General features: G+C 43.4%; 1 protein-coding gene across 1 annotated transcript; it reads left to right on the top strand.

Moving 5' to 3' along the window:
- Positions 1-486: 486 nt before the first annotated feature.
- SNRPA1 (small nuclear ribonucleoprotein polypeptide A') lies at positions 487-16,344 on the top strand. The gene is made up of 9 exons (XM_006872139.1): positions 487-634; positions 3,012-3,159; positions 3,881-3,959; positions 10,080-10,126; positions 10,577-10,679; positions 11,356-11,435; positions 11,828-11,903; positions 12,363-12,456; positions 16,286-16,344. The coding sequence occupies exons 1-9, from the start codon at positions 553-555 to the stop codon at positions 16,342-16,344; spliced, it is 768 nt and encodes a 255-aa protein (XP_006872201.1). The 5' UTR covers positions 487-552.
- The last annotated feature ends 6,232 nt before the right edge of the window (positions 16,345-22,576 follow it).

Here is a 22,576-nt window from a genome sequence, read left to right as displayed (position 1 = left end):
GAAAATCCACCAGAATATATAAAGAATTCCCACAAGTCAATAATTAAAAGGCAGACAACCCAATAGGAAAAAAAAAAATTATAGGCAAAAAACTCTACTAGGCACTTCACAAAACAATGGCAATATGCTACAACGAACGCTACATCTGTTCCGGCTCCACTCAGAATTGCAGAATTGCCTGGGACCGGTCGGAGCCAGGGAAGGGTCCAGGACTTAAGATCCCTGTCCTGGTGCTGGCCCGAGATACAGCATGAGAATGCGGGATGGAACGATCGCTTATGACTATAGGACACAAAAGCCTGGCATCCGGAGCCTCCATACTCGGGCTACATACCAGGAAGTAACGCAGAACTAGTGACGTCATCAAAAAAGCGCCAGGCCCTTGGGAAATAACGAGCCGGAGGCGTGGCCTTTAGATTGCTTCTGCCTGACCGCCGAGCTGCGCGCGCATGTATCAATTGGCACTGCCTGGCGGAGGGACGCGGAGCACGCTGGGACGTCTTGTCGGCGCGAAGCAGCGGGCCGGGGCGCCTGCAGTCAGGGGGCGGCAGGATGGTGAAGCTGACGGCTGAGCTGATAGAGCAGGCGGCGCAGTACACCAACGCCGTGCGGGACCGAGAGCTGGACCTCCGAGGTGGGTCCGGGGACCGGGCAGACCGCCTCAGGACTTCGCAGTCGCGCCCTGCCGCGTGTGCCTGGGGTGCCGAGCTGGGCTGGGCGCTGGGACTGCCCCGATGTCGGCCCGCCTGGCCGATGGTAGTTTCTAAAAGCATTCTTCCCGTTGTTTCCGAAGGACCGTCTCGCTAGGCTCTCTCTCTTACTCACTTTACCCCTGGGCCTACATTTGGCCATGCGTGACGAGTTTGGCACGTTGAACTCTGTGCGCCGGGAAATTGTACTAATTAATGGTTGTGCCCCTCGAGCAAGGCGATTGGTTGCTTGTTACTAAGTAAATAAATGGTAATGTGAGAGTGGATCGGGTGCGCGTTATTATCCTGAGTTTATGAAGCAGGAAACGAAATCCGGGAACAAAACTGATTGCTTCCTTTCACTAGTATTCTGTTAGCTTCCGTTGTCGTAGATTTGCCTTTTATCAAAACATTTTAGACGTTTGAACAGTTTCAAGACTTGCTCCTGGATTGTTCTAACCACACTTCACTGATTCCTGTAGTCTCACCCCTGTTAGGTTGTAGTGGCGCTGTGGGATCAGCACTGGACCGGAAGGTCGGTCTGAACTGCAAAGTCGGCAGTTCAAACTCACCAACCGCTCTTATACAGGATCGCTATGAGTCGGAATCGACGCAAGGACACTTAACACTAACAATGTCCTTCCTTACGGAGTCCTGGTGTGGTGCTGTAGGATCAGCACTAGACCCGTAAGGTCGGAGGTTCAAACCCACCAGCCGCTCCTCGGAAACCCTATACAGGGTCGCTGGGAGTCAGAACTGACTCCTGTTGGTAAGAAACTGGGAGTACAATAAGAATTTAGCATTTCAGGAGATGACTTAGAAAGGATGGGACCGCAGCTTCTCCAGATCAATCCTGGTCCACCTTGACTGTGTTGGTGCTAGTGAATCTTGACCTTCTATTTCTGAGGTGCGCCAGTGTAAAGTTTACTTGTTTGCGAGTCTATGTAGGTTTCCAAGGAGCAGCAGTCCAGTGCTGATCCTACAATGCCACACCAGGACTGACCTTTTTTAAAAATATAATTTATTTTCGTTTTTGTTGTTGAGACTATACACAGCAATGCTTTGATGTAATTCTTACAGCCTTGAGCTGTACTTCCTTTCCTTTAGCACCTGCTGTTAAGTGCAGTGGAGTCATTCTGCCTCATTACCCCTGTTTAGGGTTTCTGAATATCAGCTGGTAGGTTAGAACCACCGACCTTGAATTAGCAGTCCAGAGCTTATCCTACAGCACCATGCCTATATTGGACAAATCAGTGAGCATTTGTTGAGTGAATTGTTACACCATGCGGCTCACCATTGTGTGTAAACCATTGATTCAGTTCTAGATTGGAGCAGGCACTTCATTAAAGAAGTTATTAAAATGAATAGTACGCACACAAGGTTTTCAAATTATTTATTAGAGAATAGCAAATCAAAGTAATAATATACCACTATATACCTACCTGAGTCACTATAGTTATGGGCAGGCACCAGTTTTGGTGTTCTGATGTGGTGCTATAGAATAAGCATTGGACTGCTAACCACACTGTCGGTGGTTCAAACCCACCGGCTGCTACCTGGGAACCCCTATAAGTTGGAATACACTTGACAGCACTTAACAACAGCCAGGCCATGAGACTGTCCTGAAGAGTTCTAAGGGTCTAGCCTGTATTCATGCAGAAGAGGTTGAGAACTATTAACCACAATATATGAACAAAGGTTGGGCCGTGAAAGTAGTTAAAACTATAAATTCCTGTTATGCTACTTAGAATTAGCTTTAGTATCCTGATTAAGTCAGAGAGTCTGCGTTTCCTCATTTCATTTTTAATGGGTGAAAATCTTACAACTCATCATGTGGGTCAAAATGGGAAAAAATCGGAAGCACCTTGTAAATATGAAGTGGCATTGTCGTAGCCCTTTCCCTTGATGTCATTGTCACCATCAAGTATCTGTGGCCACTGCTAGCTTGTAAGTTTCGTGATGGCTAGACTGACTTTCTTATTCAACTTCTCATGTCCAGTGTCTTAACACAATGTTTGGCAAGTCATTTGTTACATCTGAAGTGCTGGTGTGGCACCATAGGATACACAGTGGACTCTTAATCTTAACCACAAGGTCTGCATTTCAAACCCACTCACTGGAGACCCTATACAGGGTTACTATGAGTCATAACCGACTCAACAGTACTTAGCAAGATGTTCTAAATAGACACTTTTTCAATGATACTTAAGTAAAATGACAGTGAAACATTGCTAATGTTACAGGGTGGGTTTTAATTATGAAAAAATGACCTCTTATATTCTTTCCTTTTTTCTCTCTCTCTTCCACTCTCCTCTTTTACAGGTTATAAAATTCCTGTCATTGAAAATCTAGGTGCTACCTTAGACCAGTTTGATGCTATTGATTTTTCTGACAATGAAATCAGGAAACTAGATGGTTTTCCTCTGTTGAGAAGACTGAAAACATTATTAGTGAACAACAACAGAATATGGTAAGTATCTCATATTCTCTGCCATTTGTATTTAGCAATAATTGTTTTTTTAAATACAGGAAAAAGATAACAGTCTAGGTATTGTCTTTAGAAAGTACTGGGTGGTGTAGTTTTGGTCTTTTAAAATAGCAATTGTTGTTGTTAAGTTCCATCAAATCAGTTCCAACTCTTAGCGACCCTGGATTAGGGTTTCTGAGGGTGTGAACCTTTGCGGGAGCAGATAGCCTTTCATCTTTCTCCCACAGAACGTCTGGTGGGTTCGATCCACCAACCTTGTAGTTATCATACAGAGCCACTGCACTCCCGTTAAATAAGCATATTTCTCATAAATTAACCATCCATTTATGGTATAGTTGTTGCATGTCTGGTAGCTGGGCTGCGTATGCAGAATCGTGTTTCTTCTGTGCTGTGTGCACAGAAAAGTGATGAAGTGAACCTTTAAGAGCCTCCTTTCCTAGATTTCACACAAGTCAGTCACTGTGTAATGAAAGAGCTCTCCACAACTTTTCGGGAGGCATCCCATTCTGTCATTGATCTCACATTGAACAAGGTTTCCTCTGTGTACCTCATGGCCCCCCGTCAAATAGGTTGTCGGAAGAAGAACCCCAAAGGTTCCTTCCAGCCCTGAAGTCTGAAATCTATGGAGTACGGATTTTGATCAAATTGTTAGCTTACTGAATTTTCACTTGTAATTAAAGGGTCATTCTGCTCTCATTTTTAGCCGTATAGGTGAGGGACTTGATCAGTCTCTACCTTGTTTGACAGAACTCATTCTCACCAACAACAGTCTTGTGGAACTGGTAAGTTGACCAGGGAAAAATATATTGAGGGTGGGGGGCGGATTTTAAAGGTTTACATACACTCGTATGTAAGGAGCTCTGGTAGCATAGTGGTTATGAATTGGGCTGCGAACCTTAAGGTCAGCAGTTTGAAACTACCAGCTGCTCCGTGGGAGAAAGATGAGGCTTTCTGCTCCCATAAAGATTTACAGCCTCAGAAACCCTGTACAGGGCTGCTATGGGTCAGAACCAACTCCATGGCACTTAACAAAAACAGCAACACATACTCGTGTGGTGCTGTGGGTTAATGCACCAGACTGCAAAGGCGTTTGAACTGCAAGGTTGGTTGCTTAAGCTCACCAGCTGCTCCTTGGAAACCCTGTACAGGGTCGCTATGGGTCTGAATTGACTCGATGGCACTAACAACAACAATATGTACTTAGAGAAAATTCAGAGAGAAAAAAAATCAAAATGCATTCTATTACCCTTTTTCACAGTCAATTCAGAGTCTGGATGTTTGCGGTTATATACATTACAAATATCTTCTCATTCTGTAGCTTGCTTTTTTTATTTTAGCATGTTTGATAGAGAAGTTCTGAATTTTTTATTTTAGCATGTCTGATAGAGAAGTTCTGAATTCTAATGTAGTCCATTGTCAGTGCTTTTGATGGTTTGTAAAAGCTTTTCCCCCAAGGTCCTTAAAAAAAACCCTCCTATCTTGGTGTGTAGTGGTTACAAATCATCGGGCTGCTAATGTCAAGGCTGGCAGTTCGAAACTACCAGCTGTTCTGCAGGAGGAAGATGAGGCTTTCTGCGTCCATAAAGCCTCAGAAATCCTGTGTAGGGTCACTATGAGTTGGAACTGACTCCACAGTACTTACCAACAACAACAGCATCCTGGTGTGTGGCTCTGTGGGTTAATGCACTGGACTGCAATGTCAGTTTGAACTACAAGGTCTGTGGTTCAAGCTCACTAGCTATTCCTTAGAAATCCTATACAGGGTCATTATGGATCAGAACCGACTCAATGGCACTTAACAACAACATGTTTTCTAAAACTACCAGATGGTATCCAATTGTTAAGTGCTTTTGAGTCGGTTCTGACCCATAATGACCCTGTGTAGTGTTTCCAAGGAGCGACTGGTGAGTTGGAACTGCCGATGTTGCAGTTCACACCACCCATGAGGTCCATTCCACTGTCCCACAGCACCACACCGGGACTTCAGTCTGGTAGCCACTAACCTCAACAGACCTGAAGGCACTGAACAGCCACCTAAAGCAAACATGTCACCATCCAGTCAGTTCTGACCCAGAGTGACCTAACCAGACAGAGCACAACTGCTGCATTGAGTTTCCAAGGCTGTGAGTCTTTCCAGAAGCAAACTTTCCCAAAGTGTGGCTAGGGGGTTCAAACTGAAGTGCTTTAGCCATTGTGCTACCAGGGCTACTGTTACTCCCATAGTTTGAATTTTGAGATGTTCTAGTAGTAATAAACTACATGGTGCTATTTGAGAACAATACAAAAACCAAATGGTCTCAATATTTTTTTGCTTGCATGTTGAAATGGTAGTTGAATTAAAATATTAGAATGCGTGAAGGACATCTGGTGATGCCATAGTTAAGCACTTGATCACTAACTGAGAGGCTGGTGCCGATGGCTGCGAAAGACAAGCCTCTAGGGATTATACCCAGAACCTCTGGGGCACTTCTACTCTGTCACATGGGTTGCTACTTGGTGACATCGCTGAAAAAACAAGAGCAGTATAAAATTAGTTTATTCCTTTATTCACTCTGTTTTAATGTGCTACTGAAAAATCTAAACTTTACTGTTTTACTTTTTAACTTTTTTGTGTGAAATGAGTGAAGGATTACAGACCAGATCATGGGTCCCACATCCAACAGAGTATACACTTGGGGTCACTACTGTGATTGCAGTCCACTCCAGGTACCATCTTTTCACAGATTTATACACTTGGGGTCACTACTGTGATTGCAGTCCACTCCAGGTACCATCCGCTCACAGATTAACCTCCAGTCATTTCATTTATTCCCGTGTCTTTGCTGTGTCTCACACACACAGTGTATTTCATATTTCACTCTTTACATTCAGATCAATAGTTACCTGGAATTGATTATTTTGTTGTTGTTTTTGGGTAACTTTTCCTTGTGTTTTGGGAATCCTGGTGTGGCGCTGGATTGCTCAAGACAGGGTTGCCAGTTCAAGTCCACTAACTGCTCCTTGGAAACCCTATACAGGGTTGCAGAGTTGGAACCGACTTGACATCACTTAACAGCAAATACAAAGCAGCTTATTATTTTCCCATTCAGCAACTCATACACATTGTGTTTCATGTGATTGATTGCCATCCTTAACCAAGTAACAGCTCTCACCCACGTCCTCCTCTTGTTTCCCATGTCCATTCTTCCTTCCCTGTCCCTTCCCAGCTTTCTGACCTTGGGTTCTGAGTCACTGCTGCCTTTGTGATCTCATATAGTTGGTGGTTGTAAAGAGTGCCTGCCTCCTATTACAGTTCCCCTTACAGACCTGTTTACTGTGTGGTTGGAAGCTGAATTCAGGGGTAAGTTCTATTCTGAGCCTGCTCTTGGGGCTCCACCAGCCTCTTTCCAACCATTGAACCTGCTCTTTGTTCTTATTTTGAGTTTTAAACTGTTCCACCTTTTTCTCCCACTCTATTCAGGACTTTTCTACCTTGATCCCTTTCAGAGTGGTCAGTAGTGATAGCCAGACACCGTCTAGTTCTTGTAGTTCCTGAATCATGGAGGCTAAGGTTCCCCTGGTCCTTTGGACTAATTCTTTTTACAGATCCTTGATTTCTTCACTCTTACCTCTGGATGGTGAGAGACCAGTAGTTTCACCTTGTTGTTAAGTGCTGTTGAGTTGCTTCCGACTCATAGTGACTCTGTACAGGGTTTCTGAGGAGCAGATGGTGAGCTTGTAACACCGACCTTGTGGTTCAAACTGACCTTGCAGTCCAGAACACTAGCCCATATAGCGCCACACCAAGACTCCAGTTGAACTGATATTTTTGTAAGATAGAGGCAAGTTATTTCAGCTGTTTTGTCTAATGGTGCTTCACAGAGTTCTTAGAAAAAAGCCATTCTTGTATCCATTTTACATTTTTCCACAAACTGTTTTAAGCCCCCTCATACAACTTTTTTTTTTTTTTTTGAGTGGAGCTGTGTAGGCGTGAGGGTTAGGGTTGTGACTATGGCCTAAGACTTTGTTTATTGTTAGGGTACTACTTTATGTTGTTGTTAAGTGCCGTCGAGTCGGTTCCGACCCATAGCGACCCTGTATAGGGTTTCCGAGGGTGTAAATCCTTACGGGAGTAGAAAGCCTCATCTTTCTCCCGCGGAGCGGCTGGTAGTTTCGAACCGCAACCCCTGTATAAAGTTTCCAAAGAGCAGCTGCCAACCTTGCAGTTCAAACGGTGTTACAGTCTGGTGCATTAACCCTCAGCGCCACACTTTATACTAGGGTTGGTATTAAGGGTAAGGGTTAGGCTACGCTTACGAGGAAGACTCAGTCTAGTTTTTAGGGTTACAGTTAGGATTGTTTTAATTTTTTCCTTGAAATTTATTTGGTTTCCTTTACATTTTCAAATTCTACAACTACATTATTCCCTATTTTCACTTTATGGGTTTTTGTGGTTGCAACTGTGTCTCTGGTTCTTTATTTTCCGTGTTACAGGTCGGGTTTACTTTGCATGCATCTATATCTGGGTTGAGTCTACGTGATGCTGTCATGTAATTTAGTCTGAGGTTATTGTCTGCTATTGTTGGTTCTCCAGAGAACTCTCTGTAGTATGCTTTGTAAGGTTGGTCTAGTTTTAACAAATTCTTTTCATTTGTTTGTCTGAAAATGGCCTAATTTCGCCATCGTGCTTGATTGACAGTTTTGCTAGATAAATGATTCTTACTTGTCGGTAGTTTTCTTTGAGAGTTTTATATGTGTTTACCGTTTCCTTCTTCGAGTCCTGGGGTGGCGCTGTGGGTTAATGTGCTGGACTGCACAGTCATTTTGAACCACAGGGTTGGTGGTTCAAGCTCACCAGCTGCTCCTTGGAAACCCTATACAGGGTCGCTGTGGGTCGAAACTGACTCGACAGCACTTAACAACAACATTGCCTTCTTGCCTGCCTGGTTTCGGCTGAGAAATCAGAGCTTGATCTTACTAGTTCTCCGTTGTAAGTAACTTTTCAGTTTTTCTGAGCTGTTCTCAGGATATTTTCCTGGCCTTTGGTTTCTAACAACTCTTGCACAATATTCTCTCTGGAGTTTTTGTCTCTTCCTGTTCTGGAATTCCTGTCACAAGGTAAGGTAGTCCTCTTGATGGTGTCCCACATAAATCTTAGGCTTTCTTTGGATTTTTTGGTTCTTTTTTTCACGTTATTTCTTTAGCAGATGAGTACTGAGAGCTTTTTAAGTTCAGTAAATTCAGCTTTCTGATGATTCATTTCTGTTATTTCCCTTTTGGGGGGATAGGCTTCTGGCTTTCTAGTTGCTGCTTTTCTATGGTTCCTGCTTTTTTAAATGAACTTTCTCTGTTTCCTGAATTTTTCCAGTTCTGTGTTCCTTGATTTCATCTGTAGTTTTCTCATTGTTTCTCACAGTCCAGTGAAGTTGCCTAATTCGCCCTTACCGAATGGTTCTGAGACCATTTCTGTATTTCGGTCATGTCCTATGAGGCACTCTGTCTTGTTTCTCTGTGTAACCTGAGACGGTCGGTTTTCTCTGACACTGTGGTATTGTGTTTATACTTCATTGGTGATTGTATGTTGATGTGTTCTCAGGCACTCACCACCTGTCTCCTGGTGGTCTAGTATAGACCAGAAGTGTGGATGCAGTTGGTTCTCTGTTCACTGTTTATGTAGCAGTAGTTGAGGTGGGTTCATACGCAGCCCAAGGCAGGGGCGCCAGACAGAGCAGAGGCTGCACACAGGGCTGCCACTGATCACTGGGTTGGCAAGGGTGGGGAGGCACAGGAAGAAGGGAGATTGGTCCCCTTTGGCCACCAGCCTGCAACTGTATTCTCTGCCCACTGGCCACAGTGCCATCTGTCACTCATGAAAGCTCAAGATGACCGTGTGGCCCACACCAGGCCGCATTGTGCGGGTCTTCCCTCCCTCGCTGCTCCTGTTGTGACCTCCCGCTGCTCGGAGCTCAGCATCACTGTCTGTGTCCGTTTTGCTCCAGCTTCTTTGTCTTTATTTGCAGAGGGTCGTCTGCATCTGCGTACTGTGCGGTCTTGCCATAGACTCTCCCTCATCAGTGTCAACCCAATTCAGCTCATGCTGTGTGTTCTGTAAGCTTTTTAATTTTAACTTAAAATGTTGAATGGGTTTTGTGTGATCCGGAGGTATTCTGACCTTACCCCTTTTCCTTGTTTCAAATGGACTGTATTCCTTTTCCTCTGGACTCAGTACACAGCTTCCCTTGGATTCTTAAAGGGGTGCTACCTCCAAAAGTAAGCAAGCACTGCTCCGAGGTTGTCTCCCTCCTAAAATGTGAGAAGAAGGCATTTCAGGGTGCTCACTCAGCTGCCCAACAGTCATTTCGTTTAATCAACCACAAGGAACCCCTTTCCCAAATGCAAACAGCCATGAAGTGTAAGGTTTGAAGTAGTCGACCCAACATGCACATGCCTAGAGAATGTGTTGTTTGATGAGAGCTGTTAGAGAAATTATAGTTGTTTTTAAAGGTCTTTGCGGTGATAAAGGAGGTGTTTTAACATCTCAGTGGGATGGTGGATTTGACTATCTAGCTCAATAGCTGGAGTTCTATCAATGTTAGTTCTATAGACCTTGAGTTTCCCTGTGTGAAAAGCTTAATGCAGTGTCATCAGTTTTGATACTTCTCACTTTTAAGCTCAGTAGCCCTTTAGAAATTGCTGCAGGAAATCCATTCTTTTGTCTCTCTACTGTTGATATAGATAGTACTTGTTAATGCCAAAGAGTTTAATCTTTAAGAACCTCACATTTACTCTCCAGTTTATTCCGAATCTCTTCTGTGCTAGTGTTGTGCTGGGCGCTGGAGCTATAAAATAAATAGGTGTAATGGGGTCTTGCTTCAAAGGCACCTGCCTGTGTTGACGTTCTTACTGTGACGGTTCTTTTACAGGGCGATCTGGACCCTTTGGCCACTCTCAAATCACTGACTTATCTGAGGTTAGTAAACTATTTGTGTTCGCATTACAGTCTTGATTTAAAGTAATCATTTACTGAGTGTCTTTTTAAAACATCTTGAAAATGTTCCTTTGGGCTCCTAATGTGACTTCGAGCACCCTGGTAATCTAAGGGTGAAGCACTCAACTGCTGAGTAAAGGTTGGTTTGAAAACCCACCCAGTGCCTCCGTGGGCAAAAGACCCAACCATCTGCTCCCCAAAGATCACAGCCTAGAAAGTCCATCTATGGGGCAGTTTTCATCATGGCACATGGGGTTCCCATGGATCAGTGTTGACTTGGCAGCACGTGACAATAGCAGCGTTTCTTAAATTGCTAGGAAAAGTAGTGAGGTTGCCTTGGTTTCTAGGTTCATTCAACTTTATGAAAGTGGGCTTGGAATGCTACGCTCGGCCATGAACAATGTTAGCTTTATGTTGTTCCTTTTCTCCTAGTATTCTGAGAAATCCTGTAACAAATAAGAAGCATTACAGACTGTATGTAATTTATAAAGTTCCACAAGTCCGAGTGCTGGATTTCCAGAAAGTGAAATTAAAAGTAAGTGTCACTATTACTCTGTTGACTGGGAGTTGTTGTTAAGTTCTGCGTTGTCTTTATAAAGCTGGTAATTAAAATGTGGGAACGAAAATTTCATAGCCGAGCTTATGGTACAACTTTGAGTTAAAGCTGGTCCTTCTAAGGGTGGCAAAATGGCATACGTACCGTGACTACTGCTGCCAGGCTGCGTACACGTGTTCCCAGGGGACCTAAACAATGTCCCACTTTTGAGCAGCTCCAGCTGTTAATGTTTTTCTCTTCATGGAGAGGTTTTGGGTTTCCTGGTGGTGCTGTAGAATGGGTACTGGACTGCTAACCACAAGGTCAGAAGTTCAAACCCAGCAACCATTCCAAGGGAGAAAGATGAGGCTTTCTGCCCTGGAAAGAGCTACAGCCTCAGGAACCTATAGAGCGTCGCTGTGAGTTAGAACTGACTCAATGGCAGTAGGTCTGCTCTGGGTGGGTCTTAGGTCCCTGGGAGCCTCTCCTGGGAACCTGAAGGAGGGGGCTGTTTCAGAGGGTTCACCAACGAAAGCAAGATTAGTTAGTGTGGCTTTTGGTATTTAAAACCACCCAGATGATTTCAGGGACGTTTCCTTCCATGTTTTCTGAGGAAGGCATGTAAATGCATGTGGTATTCCTGTTTCCATTAACTCTGTGTGTGGTGTCGCTGTAGGAGCGTCAGGAAGCAGAGAAAATGTTCAAGGGCAAACGGGGTGCACAACTTGCAAAGGATATTGCCAGGAGAAGCAAAACGTAAGATACGGATCCAACTTCACTCCACTTCACCTTCAGAAACACTGTTTGGCAGTATGCCTCCTACAAATTCAACAAAATGCTGTGACTGATCTGGTATTAAATTTGGGTGCTGGTGGTCTGTGACCCCATCAGTGTTCTGTACATCCATGAAATGCCCAGGTCAGCAGAACAGATATTGGCATAATCAGTCTTAATGTGATACTATATTTGTCCTGCTTTCTCTATAGGAAGATAAACCGGGTAGTGTTTCTGAAGGAGAGCTTTTGTATCAGTTTGTTAACAAAGATAAGATACTACACTGGTTGAAATACTTTCAAAAGCTTTTGAAAGTAAGAGAAGCAGTTTCTGCGGTGTGACTTTAATGGTTATGTTCTTCCTCTCTTCTCAAGTTTTAATCCAGGCGCTGCTTTACCAGCCGACAAAAAGAAAGGTGGGCCATCTCCAGGGGACGTGGAGGCAATTAAGGTAACGTGTTAGAGCTCTCAGACTGCAGGAATGAAGTGGGATGAGGACACAGGTGTAAAACCAACTTCTGAACCTTGTAGGTTCCATTTTGTACAGCTGTTAAAAATCCAACTACACTTCTGTTCAGAACAGGCTAGCTTTAACTTGAATGAGTTACAAGCACCATAACCAGTCAAAGCAAGGCAGCTCTGGTAGTTTTCGTGTTCCCAGGATGCATTTACTACGGAACACCTGGGACAGTTACCGTGGTATGTTAGCTGCTGTTTGCCTCCCTGCTTGCTTTCAGATACTGAATGCATCTAGTACCTATGTTTGAACTTATCAGTGAGAAGTCAGAATTTAAAATACTGCCTCCTAAGTTATCCAGTTATGTAAGACCAAATACGTACTTCAAAAGTTGCTCTGAATTTTTGTTTCTCTTTAATTAATTGACCATCTCCGTTGCGTTCTCCCGTGCAGAATGCTATAGCAAATGCCTCCACGCTGGCTGAAGTGGAGAGGCTGAAGGGGCTGCTGCAGTCTGGACAGATACCTGGAAGAGAACGCCGGTCAGGTAAGAAGGTGGTCTCAGTCTCTGAAAGTCAGATACCTTAGAAAGGCAGAATGGGGCCACATTCCCGTCTAACCTAATGTGCACAAAAGCCCTATAAGTGCTCTCTGAAGACGAAGATTTGGATAGAAAGTGTGGGTATGTTTGTGTGTGAAAGTTCACACAATGATTACTTAGCTATGGCATGAAACCAGACTGTCAGGGTAGCCATGTGGAGTTTTATCCATGTCTAAGGTAACTTGGTCAGTAAGAAACAGGCTCCTCATCTTAGTGTCACTGCTGTGTCTTTGGGCAAGTTTTCTAACCCTAAGTCTTTCTTTTGTTATATCTTTAAACCTGGAATAAGGACCTCTGGTGGTAAGCACAAGGTCAGTGGTTGTAACGCATCACCTCCACTGCAGGAGAGAGATGAGGTGGTTGCCTCCCATAAAAAAGGTTTACAGTCTCAGAAACCCTACGTATAGAGCGGTTCTGAGTTGAAATTGACTTGATGGCACTGGGTGTGAGGGTTAGAAACCTGAGATGAGAATAGTACCACCCGGAAAAGATGATTGAGTGTGTGGGGGGCGCCTCACACAGGCCTGGCATTGAGAGGCTGTAACCAGTGCCCGGTATTCTAAATATTTGAGTGCTTGCTTGGTGTCAGGCAGCAGGTTGAGCATTGGGAACAATGAAACTGGTTGGACCTACCTTGATGATTAGATTGTGTCTATAGAATTGTGCTCCCGAGAGTTTTCCATACTCACAAGGAGTTCTCCAAGCCTTTCATCTCAGGGGCCTCTGAGTGGAGGTCCACCTCCAAGCTTTCCTTTGACAGCTGAGTTTGGAAACTCACTAGGCCACCTCGACACACAAAGAACATAATGTTGTTGTTGTAACATGCCGTCGAGTCAGTTCTGACTCATAGTGACCCTGTACAGGGCTTCCGAGAAGCCGCGGGTGGGTTTGAACTGCCGACCTTGTGGTTCACCGTCTAGTGCTGATCCTACAGCTCCACACCAGCAGTCCACAATCGTAATAGTGAGTTTAAAATACTTAATATAAGCTGTTTATTGTGGTACTGTAGGGTCAGCACTGGACTAATCTCAAGGTTGGCAGTTCAGACCCACCAGCCGTTCCTCAGAAGCCTTATACAGGGTCACAATGGACTCAACAGCACCTAACAATAACATCTCGAGTGGCAGCTCTGGGGAAGATAAGGTTTGAGCTGAGTTTAAAATGCAATGATTGCACAAGACTTCTGACGCCAGCTACCTGGAGGTTGGTTGAATTTCACAGATTAAAGAAGGCACACACAGGCTTCTAGTTGCTAGGTGAATTGTTCCCAGGACCACGCTGACATCATGTGTCTGAAGAGAACCGTGCTCCATACAGTTTTCAGTGCCTGCATTTTTAGAAGTAGATCATCAGGCCTTTTTTTCTAAGGGACCACTGAGTGGACTCGAACCTCCAATCTATTGGTTAGCAAATGAGCGTGCTGACCATTTGCACCACCCAGGTACTTTGCTGTCATAATGTTATTGTTGTTGTTAATTATCGTGGAGTCGGTTCTGACTCATAGCGACCTTGTACAGGGTTTCTGAGGCTGTAAATCTTTACAGAAGCAGAAAGCCTCATCTTTCTCCTGCGGAACAGCTGGTAGTTTCGAACTGCCGACCTTGAGGTTTGCAGCCCAATTCGTAACCACTACGCTACCAGAGCTCCTCATAATAGCACATGTAAAAGAAAGTTTTACTGTAGAGGGTCCCTGATGATGACGTGAACCTCACTCGTTTTATTAAATGTCACATCTTGATATTCTGGTGGTAGAATGGGAGGTTCATAAGAAGCAAGCACTTGCGAAGCCCTAAGTCGTGTGATTTTTCCCATTGAAACTACTTGTACAGTTGTGTCCTTTGAGAAGCAGATATTTTCTTGAACGTGGATGAAGTTAGCCTGTGACTTCAAGGAAAACAACTGACAGTATTTATTGTCAGTGCTAAAATTGAGATTTCAGACAAAACAAGATAATTTGGAAAACTTGTATCTGCGGCTGTGACCTTGGCTCCATCCCATTCTGCAGTCTTCTGAGGAGATCAGTTAATCATGTTTTATATTATGTAATGGAATGGATCAGTGTTTTTAAGATCTGAATAACTCATTGAGCCAGTATTTTTCCAAATGAAGAATCTTGTGTGGTTAATAAAATACAAGATGTTGTTGTTAGGTGCCATTGAGTTGGTACCGACTCATAGCGACCCTATGCACAACAAAACAAAACACTGCCTGGTCCTGGGCTAACCTCACAATTGTTGCCACGCTTGAGCCCATTGATGCTGCCACTTTGCCAATCCATCTGGCTGGGAGTCTTCCTGTTTTTCTCTGACCCTCCACTTTACCAAGTGGATTTTCACATAAACTAATACAGAAAGCCTATTGGTGGGGTTTCAGACATCACAGGGCAAACGGACTTAAGAATAAGGACATCCACAGTTACCTGCTACCACTATTAACTCTTAGACTGTCACCTCCTATGAGGCCAGAACTTCTTCATATTCTTCATCCAAAGCAGTTCTGTTATAAGTGATCAAATACTGAAGCCAGTAGGAGAAATTGCTGACTTCTAAGTCTGACATTACAGATATGTGCAAAAGTGTAAAATAATGCCAGTCTTTCACTAAACTGTTGTTTTTACTATCGGTGTATAGACCTTGTTTTACTGAGCTGCTAGTTTTTACAAATGCTCAGCTTCAATTTCTATTACGGTCAGTTTATTTAGCTAAATGCCATCCACATAAACAAGCTTACTAGGTCTTGAGACTAAAAGTTTTGAGAGCAGTGGCAGTAGTCTAGGGTTTTAGGCTTGTGGTTACAGGAACTCAGCACCCTTGAAAAGAGGTGAGCTGGAGGAGGATCAGGGTGGGTGGGTGAAGCCGAAGATGGGAAACTAGAGAGTCAGCACTCGCCAGCCATGCAGGGCAGTAGGCCACGTGAAAGATTAGATGAGGTCACTAGTCTTGAGAAATGTGAAATCCATAGAAGGCTTTTAAGGTTCACTGCTACCAGAGGTTGGAGAAAGGGAGGTATAGTAACAAATTTGTTGATTCTGAACAGTCTTCTCAGCATCTAGTGTGTAGTTGTTGTTGTTGTTGTTGTTAAGTGCCATCGAGTCAATTCCGACCCATAGCGACCCTGTATATGGTTTCCGTGGAGCAGCTGGTGAGCTTGAACCGCTGACCTTGCAGTTCAAATGGCTTTGCAACACATTAACTCACAGCGCCACACTAGGACTCCCTGGTGTATTGTTGTTGTTATGTGCCATCGAGTCGGTTCCGACCCATAGTGACCCTGTATAGGGTTTCCGAGGGTGTACATCTTTACGGGAGTAGAAAGCCTCATCTTTCTCCCGCGGAGCAGCTGGTAGTTTCGAACCGCTGACCTTAAGGTTCACAGCCCGATTCGTAACCACTACGCTACCAGAGCCAATAATTGTAGGTGCCAATAATTGTGTTTTCTGCTTGTGGTTGTAGCAAGACCAAAATGCTAAGTATAAATTTTTAACCTCAGAAAAATGAATTATAAAAAACACAAATGTATTACAGAGCAGCATGGGTTGCAGTGAGAGGGACATCCGTACAGCCTTCTTGTGGTCCCTTTCCTTCGGTATTGACCGTCCGGACGTCTAATAACTGGAGGGCAGGCTCATCAGATGATAAAGCTCCCAGACAAAGGCAGGGGCTCTCCTCATTCCTTTGTGCCGAGTCCAGAACCCCGCACATGAGATGCACTCACATGTGCAGCAGACAACTGACCTGAAACTTGACGTGACTTCTGATTGTGTGTTTCCTCTTAGGGCCCCCCGATGACGGTGAAGAGGAGATGGAAGCAGACCCCGTCCCCAATGGGTCCTGAGCACTGTGCTCAGGCTGGTACACGATGTGGAAGAATGCCATTTGGGATCAGGCGTCTTGGTTTTTGAACATGGAACAATTTTATTTGTGTCTGCAAGGTGGAATTCACACGTATTGATGAAATGCACAAAACTGTTGCTGGTCATTTTCTAATGTAAATTTTGAAATCTAACTGTCAGTTTTCTACATAGAGTAAAATTAAAAGTACACTCACTGTGCTCTCAAATTGCATGTCTTCATGAGTACTTGTGGTCATGGGGGCTGGGGCTGAAGTTCGAAGTCTAGTAGCACGTCTCAGGTAGTCCTCTCTGAAATGTTTTCATTTTGAATTTCAAGATTGTCCATCTTGCTACCAATGGTTATCAGTAAACTCCAGCCATCTCTGATGAGTGTGTGCTTTCTGCAGAGTAGCAGTGAGTTCCTTACAGGCAGCGAGGCTTCATGACCCTTTCCATGTAACCCCTTCCATACGGACATCATGCAAATTAAATTAATAAATTGTTGTTAAGTGCCATCGAGTTGGTTCCTACCCACAGCAACCCTGTAGAGGGTTTCCAAGAAGCAGCTGGTGATCTTGAACCACCAACCTTGCAGTTCAAACCGACTTTGCAGTCTAGTGCATTAACCCACAGCGCCACACCGGGACTCAATAAATTACTGACTTGCAAAAATACAGAGGGGAAACGTGACTTCAGCTTGTAGGGTGAAGGGGTTTGAGGAGAGGGGATGGGAGGGGAACTATAACTATGGCTTACCTGGTGGACAGACGAAGACCTGATGTACTCAGAGCTCCTAAACAGTTGATTCCACTTAGACTCATGTGAAAACAACATGGTACTCGTGGGGTGAGGTAGGGGCATGGAGTGTGGACAGACACTATCCACAGTTTCTCATGTGGCATTCACGGCTCTAGTTTCTCAGCCCAGAGTCAATGATGTCCTTCACCCTAATTAGAGGGGGCTTTTTAACCCTGACTGAATCTTGCAATTGTTGGTAAGTGCTATTGAGTCTGTTCTGACTCAGAGCGACCCTGTATAGTGTTGCCAAGAATCAGCCTGGTAGGCTTGAACTGCAAACCTTGTGGATATTATCACCTTAGTTAGTGGTTCTGTAAGTCTAACTGAATATTAGAGTTCATGGGAAGGATATTTTTAAACCAGTGCCTTGGGTGCCTCATTAAGTTTTTGTATTTTTTTTAACTTTTGATTATGAATTGAGTGATGGTTTACAGACAAAATTACTAGTTTTACATTCAACAAATCACACACTTTGTCTCATCTCAGTGATTTTACATTCAACGAATCACACACTTTGTCTCGTCTCAGTGATTGCATCCCCTCTCTAAGCAGCAGTTCTGCTTCCTCCCTGTGCTGCTTAGTTTCATTCCACCCACAGTCCAATCCCTTCTCACCTTTGCCCTTTTGATTTTGAATGACTGACTATTCCATCACTTACAGTGAGCACAGCTCACTAGTGCGATCTCCCCTATATGCCTTTCTACTGCTTGGCTGAAAGTTGGGCCACAAGAGTGAGTTCCTTTATAGACCTGAAGGGTGGTTGAGGGCTATAGTCTCAGGTTCCTCCGGTCTCTTTATGATCAGTAAACCTGGTCTTTTTTTCTTTAATAACTTTGAGTTTTATTCCACATACTCTGCTGCTCTGTATGGACCTTCTAAGATGATCCCTTTTAGAGCAGTTGGTAATCGGAGCCAGGCGCCATTTAGTTCTGGTCTTAAAGAGTTGTGGAGACTGATGTTCACACATTCCACTCATCCTAATTGATACTAAGACTTTTCAGTTCTCATCACTCTTCTGCATGTGGAGATACCAGTAACCCCCGTAGACAACAGCTCATGAGCTTTCAATATCCCAGATGCAACTCACCAAAGTAGGATGTAGAACATTGTCTTTGTGGACAGTGTAATGCCAGTTGACCCTGGTGTTCCCTGAGACTATCATGCTGAGCACCTAGACCTATCAATTTATTGATCACTTTAAGATGTTACATAATATTTAGATTTTCACCATTTTGCCAACTGTATGCACCACCACATGATAGTTGTGTGTGCAGGAAAAGTAAATACCCTTTTTCAAACTTAAATATTTGTTGTTAAGTATACTATCAAGTTGACTCCAACTCAGTGATCCTGAAAAGAATTTGCAAGGAGTGGCTGGTGAGTTTGAACCACTGACAACAAAACGTGTGTGCGTGTGTGTGTGCGTGTGTGCGTGTGTGTGTGTGTGTATATAGATGTACTTTTTTTCCCCCATATACAATCAGCCTGTCTCTGGCTGTGTCTACCTACAGAACATTGTTGTTCAGGGTTGCTAGGTACCATTGAGGTGGTACTGACCGGAAACACTGCTCAGTCTTGGGTCAACTTCACAATTGTTAAGCCTGAGTCCATCAATGCTGCCACTGTGCCAATCCATCTCATTGGGGGTCCTTTTTTTCTCTGGCCCTCCACTTTACCAAGCATGATATTCTTATCCAGGGACTGATCCCTCCTGATAACATCCGAAGTATGAGAGACGAAATTTGGCCATCCTGGCTTCTACAGAGCACTCTGGTGAAACTTCTTCCAACAAAGATATGTGTGTTCTTTTGGCAGTCCATGGTACTTTTAATATTCTCCTCCAACACCATAATTCAAATGCATCAATTTTTCTGCGGTCTTCCTTGTTCACTGTCCGACTTTCACATACATAAAAGGTTACTGAAAATACCAATGCTTGGGTCAGGCAGACCTTAGTCCTCACACTGACATTTTTGTTCTTCAACTCTTTAAAGAGGTCTTCTACAGCAGATTTGCCTAATGCCTTTTTGACTGCTACTTCCATGAGTGTTGACGGTTGATCCCAGCAAAATAAAGTCTTGGACAACTTCAATGTTTTCTCCATATCTATGGATGTTGTTTATTGGTCCAGTGGTGAGGATTTTTGTTTTCTTGACATTGAGGTGCAACCTATATTGAAGGCTGTGTTCTTTGATCTTCATCAGTAAGTATGTCAAGTCCTCTTCGCTTTCAGCAAGCAATGTGCCATCTGCATATCTCAGATTATTAATGAGTCTTCCTCCAATTCTGATGCCACATTTTTCTTTATATAATCCAGCTACTCAGATTATTTGTTCAGCATGCAGACTGGATTAACTATGGTGAAAGAATACAACCCTGGCACATACCTTTCCTAATTTTAAACCATTCGGTGTTCTCTTATTCTGTTTGAAAAATACCACTTGGTCCATATACAGGTTCCTCATGAGCACAATTAAGTGTTCCGGAATACTCATACTTCGCAATGTTGTCCATAGCATATCATGATCCACGCAATCAAAAACCTTTAGGCAGTCAATAAAGCACAGGTAAACATCTTTCTGGTATTCTCTGTTTTCAGCCAATATTCATCTCGACGTCAGCAATGATATCCAAAAGAGTTCCACATCCTTTTCTGAATCTGGCTTGAACCTCTGGAAGTTCTCTGTCAATGTATGTTTGCGGTTGTTTCTGTATTAACTCTAGTTAAACTTTACTCGCATGGGATGTCAAAAGATATTGTCCAATGATTTCCGCATTCCACTGGGTCACCTCTCTGGGATGGGCACAAATACAGATCGCTTCCAATCGGTTGACCAGGTGTCTTCCAAACCTCTCAGCATAGATGAGTGAGTGCCTCCAGTGCCACATCAGTTAGTTGAAAGATTACAATTTCTAGTCCATCAATTCCTGGTGCCTTGTTCTTTGCCAATGCCTTCAATGCACTTTGGACTTCCTCCTTCAGGATCATTGGCTCTTGGTCATATGCTGCTTCTTGAAATGGTTAAACATGGACCATTTCTTGTTGGTACAGTGACTCTGTATTTCTTCCATCTTCTTTTAATGCTTTCTGTATTATTCAATAATTTCCGCAAAGAATCCTTCAATAACAAAAGTCGAGGCTTAAATTTTTTCTTCAGTTCCCTCAGCTTGAAAAATGCTGAGCATGTTCTTTCCTTTTGGTTTTCTAAGTCCAGGTCTTTTTTGCACATTTCATTATACTATTTCACTTTGTCTTTGAAATTTTCTGTTCAGCTCTTGTACTTCCTTATTTCTTCTATTTGTTTTAGCATCTCTATGCTGCATGGCAAGTGTCAGAGTCTCTTCTGACATCCATTTTGGTCTTTTCCTTCTTTCCTGTCTTTTTTTTCCTTTTGCTTTCTTTCTATATGATGTTCCTGATGTCATCCCACAACTCTTCTGGCCTTCAGTCTTTAGTGTCTATTGTATCAAATCTGTTCTTCAGATGATCTCTAAATTCAGGTGAGATATATTCAAGGTCATGTTTTGATTTTCATGCACTTGTTTTCATTTTCTTCAGCTGCAGCTTGAATTTGCATATGAGCAATTGATGGTCTGTTCCACAGTCTGCCCCTGTCCTTGTTTTCACTGAGGATATGGAGCTTTTCCATTGTCTCTTTCTGCAGATGTAGTCAATTTGATTTCTGTGTATTCCATCTGGTGAGGTCCAAGTGCATAGTCATCTTTTATGTTGTTTAAAAAATGTATTTGCAATGAACAAGTCATTGGTCTTAACAAAATTCTATCATACAATCTCCAGCATCATTTCTATCACCAGGGCCATATTTTCCAACCACTAATCCTTCCTTTTTGTTTCCAACCTTTCATGCCAATCGCCAGTAGTTATCAATACATCTTGATTGCATCATTGATCGATTTCAGATTGAAGAAATTGGTAGAATTCTTCAATTTCATCATCAGTGGTTGTAGTGATTGGTGTGTAAATTTTAATAATCGTGGTATTAACTGGCCTTCCCTGTAGGCATACGGATATTATCCTATCACAGTGTTGTACTTCATGACAAATCTCGATATATTCTTTTTGATGATGAATATGACACCATTCTTCAATTTGTCATTCCTGGCATAGTAAACCATGTGAATGTCTGATTCAAAATGGTCTATCCCAGTCTATTTCAGCTCACTAATGCCTAGGATATCAATGTTTTTGCATTCCATTTCATTTTTCACAATTTCCAATTTCCCAGGATTCATACTTCGTACGTTCCATGTTCTGATTATTAATGGATGTTTACAGCAATTTCTGTTCGTTTTCAGTTGTGTCCCATCAGCAAATGAAGATCCGAAGGGCTTTACTCCGTTTGCATCATCACTGTCAAGTCTGCTGTGGAGAGGCAGCTCTTCCGTAGACGCCTTTTGAGCGCCGTCCAACCTGAGGGACTCATCTTCTGACACGATAGCTGACAATATTCTGGTGCTCTTCATCATGTTTCAGTATTCTATAATCTGGTGCTGACAGTGTTCCACTGCTATTCATAAGGTTTTCAGTGACTAAATATTTGGAAGTAGTTGGTCTCTCCTTCCTAGTCTGTCTTCGTCTGGAAGCTCAGCTGAAACCTGTCCACTGTGGGTGACCCTGCTGGTATTGAAAATAGCTTCCCAGAATCACAGAAGCACACAAGCCATCACAGCATGACAGACTGACAGACGAGTGGTGGTTGTTTCAAGGTAATGTATATGTGACATTATTTACCTCTATCACTTTAGCCCTTGCCTACCTCCCTGTGTTGTGTCTTCACCTGTCTTCATCTTACTTCTGCCAACCTCCCTCTTGTGTTTTGCCTTCCCTGTCACATGATAACTTGTGTCTACCCTCTAGCCAGTGAATTACTCTACCTTCTCTCCCACCCCTGGTAACCATCAAAGAATGTTTCTTTTTGCATGGAAACCTTTTCTTGAGTTTTTACATTACTGGTCTCATTCAATAGTTGCCCTTTTGTGATTGACTAATTTCACTCAGCATAACACCCTCCAGGTTCATCCATGTTCTGAGGTGTTTCGTAGCTTCATTGTTATTATTCATAGTGTGTAGGTACCAAAGTTTATCCATTCTTCCATTGATGGGCGGTTGGGCAGTCTCCATCTTTTTGCTATTGTGAATAGTGCTGTAATGAACCCACTAGGTATTTTGTTTTCTTTAGTTTGAGATTGTTTGAGATTTTAGTTTGAGATTTTAAGTGTGTGAAATAAATGTTCTTGGACGTGGTCTCCAGACAGTTGCTGGTGACTGCATACCAGCCAATACTGCCGCTCAGTCCCACAGGAGGTCTTGTAAAGCATATACCAGATGCCTGGGGCCTGTTGGGACCGCATTCCAGGTGCTGGCTGTCTTACTCAAAAGACCAGTACAACGGGACTGATTTCAAATGGTTCAAA

The sequence above is a fragment of the Chrysochloris asiatica genome, unplaced genomic scaffold, assembly GCF_000296735.1.
Source record: "Chrysochloris asiatica unplaced genomic scaffold, ChrAsi1.0 scaffold00184, whole genome shotgun sequence".
Classification (NCBI taxonomy): Eukaryota; Metazoa; Chordata; class Mammalia; order Afrosoricida; family Chrysochloridae; genus Chrysochloris; species Chrysochloris asiatica.
Note: the sequence above shows the minus strand (reverse complement) of the source record. Positions and strands in the feature narration are given on the sequence as shown.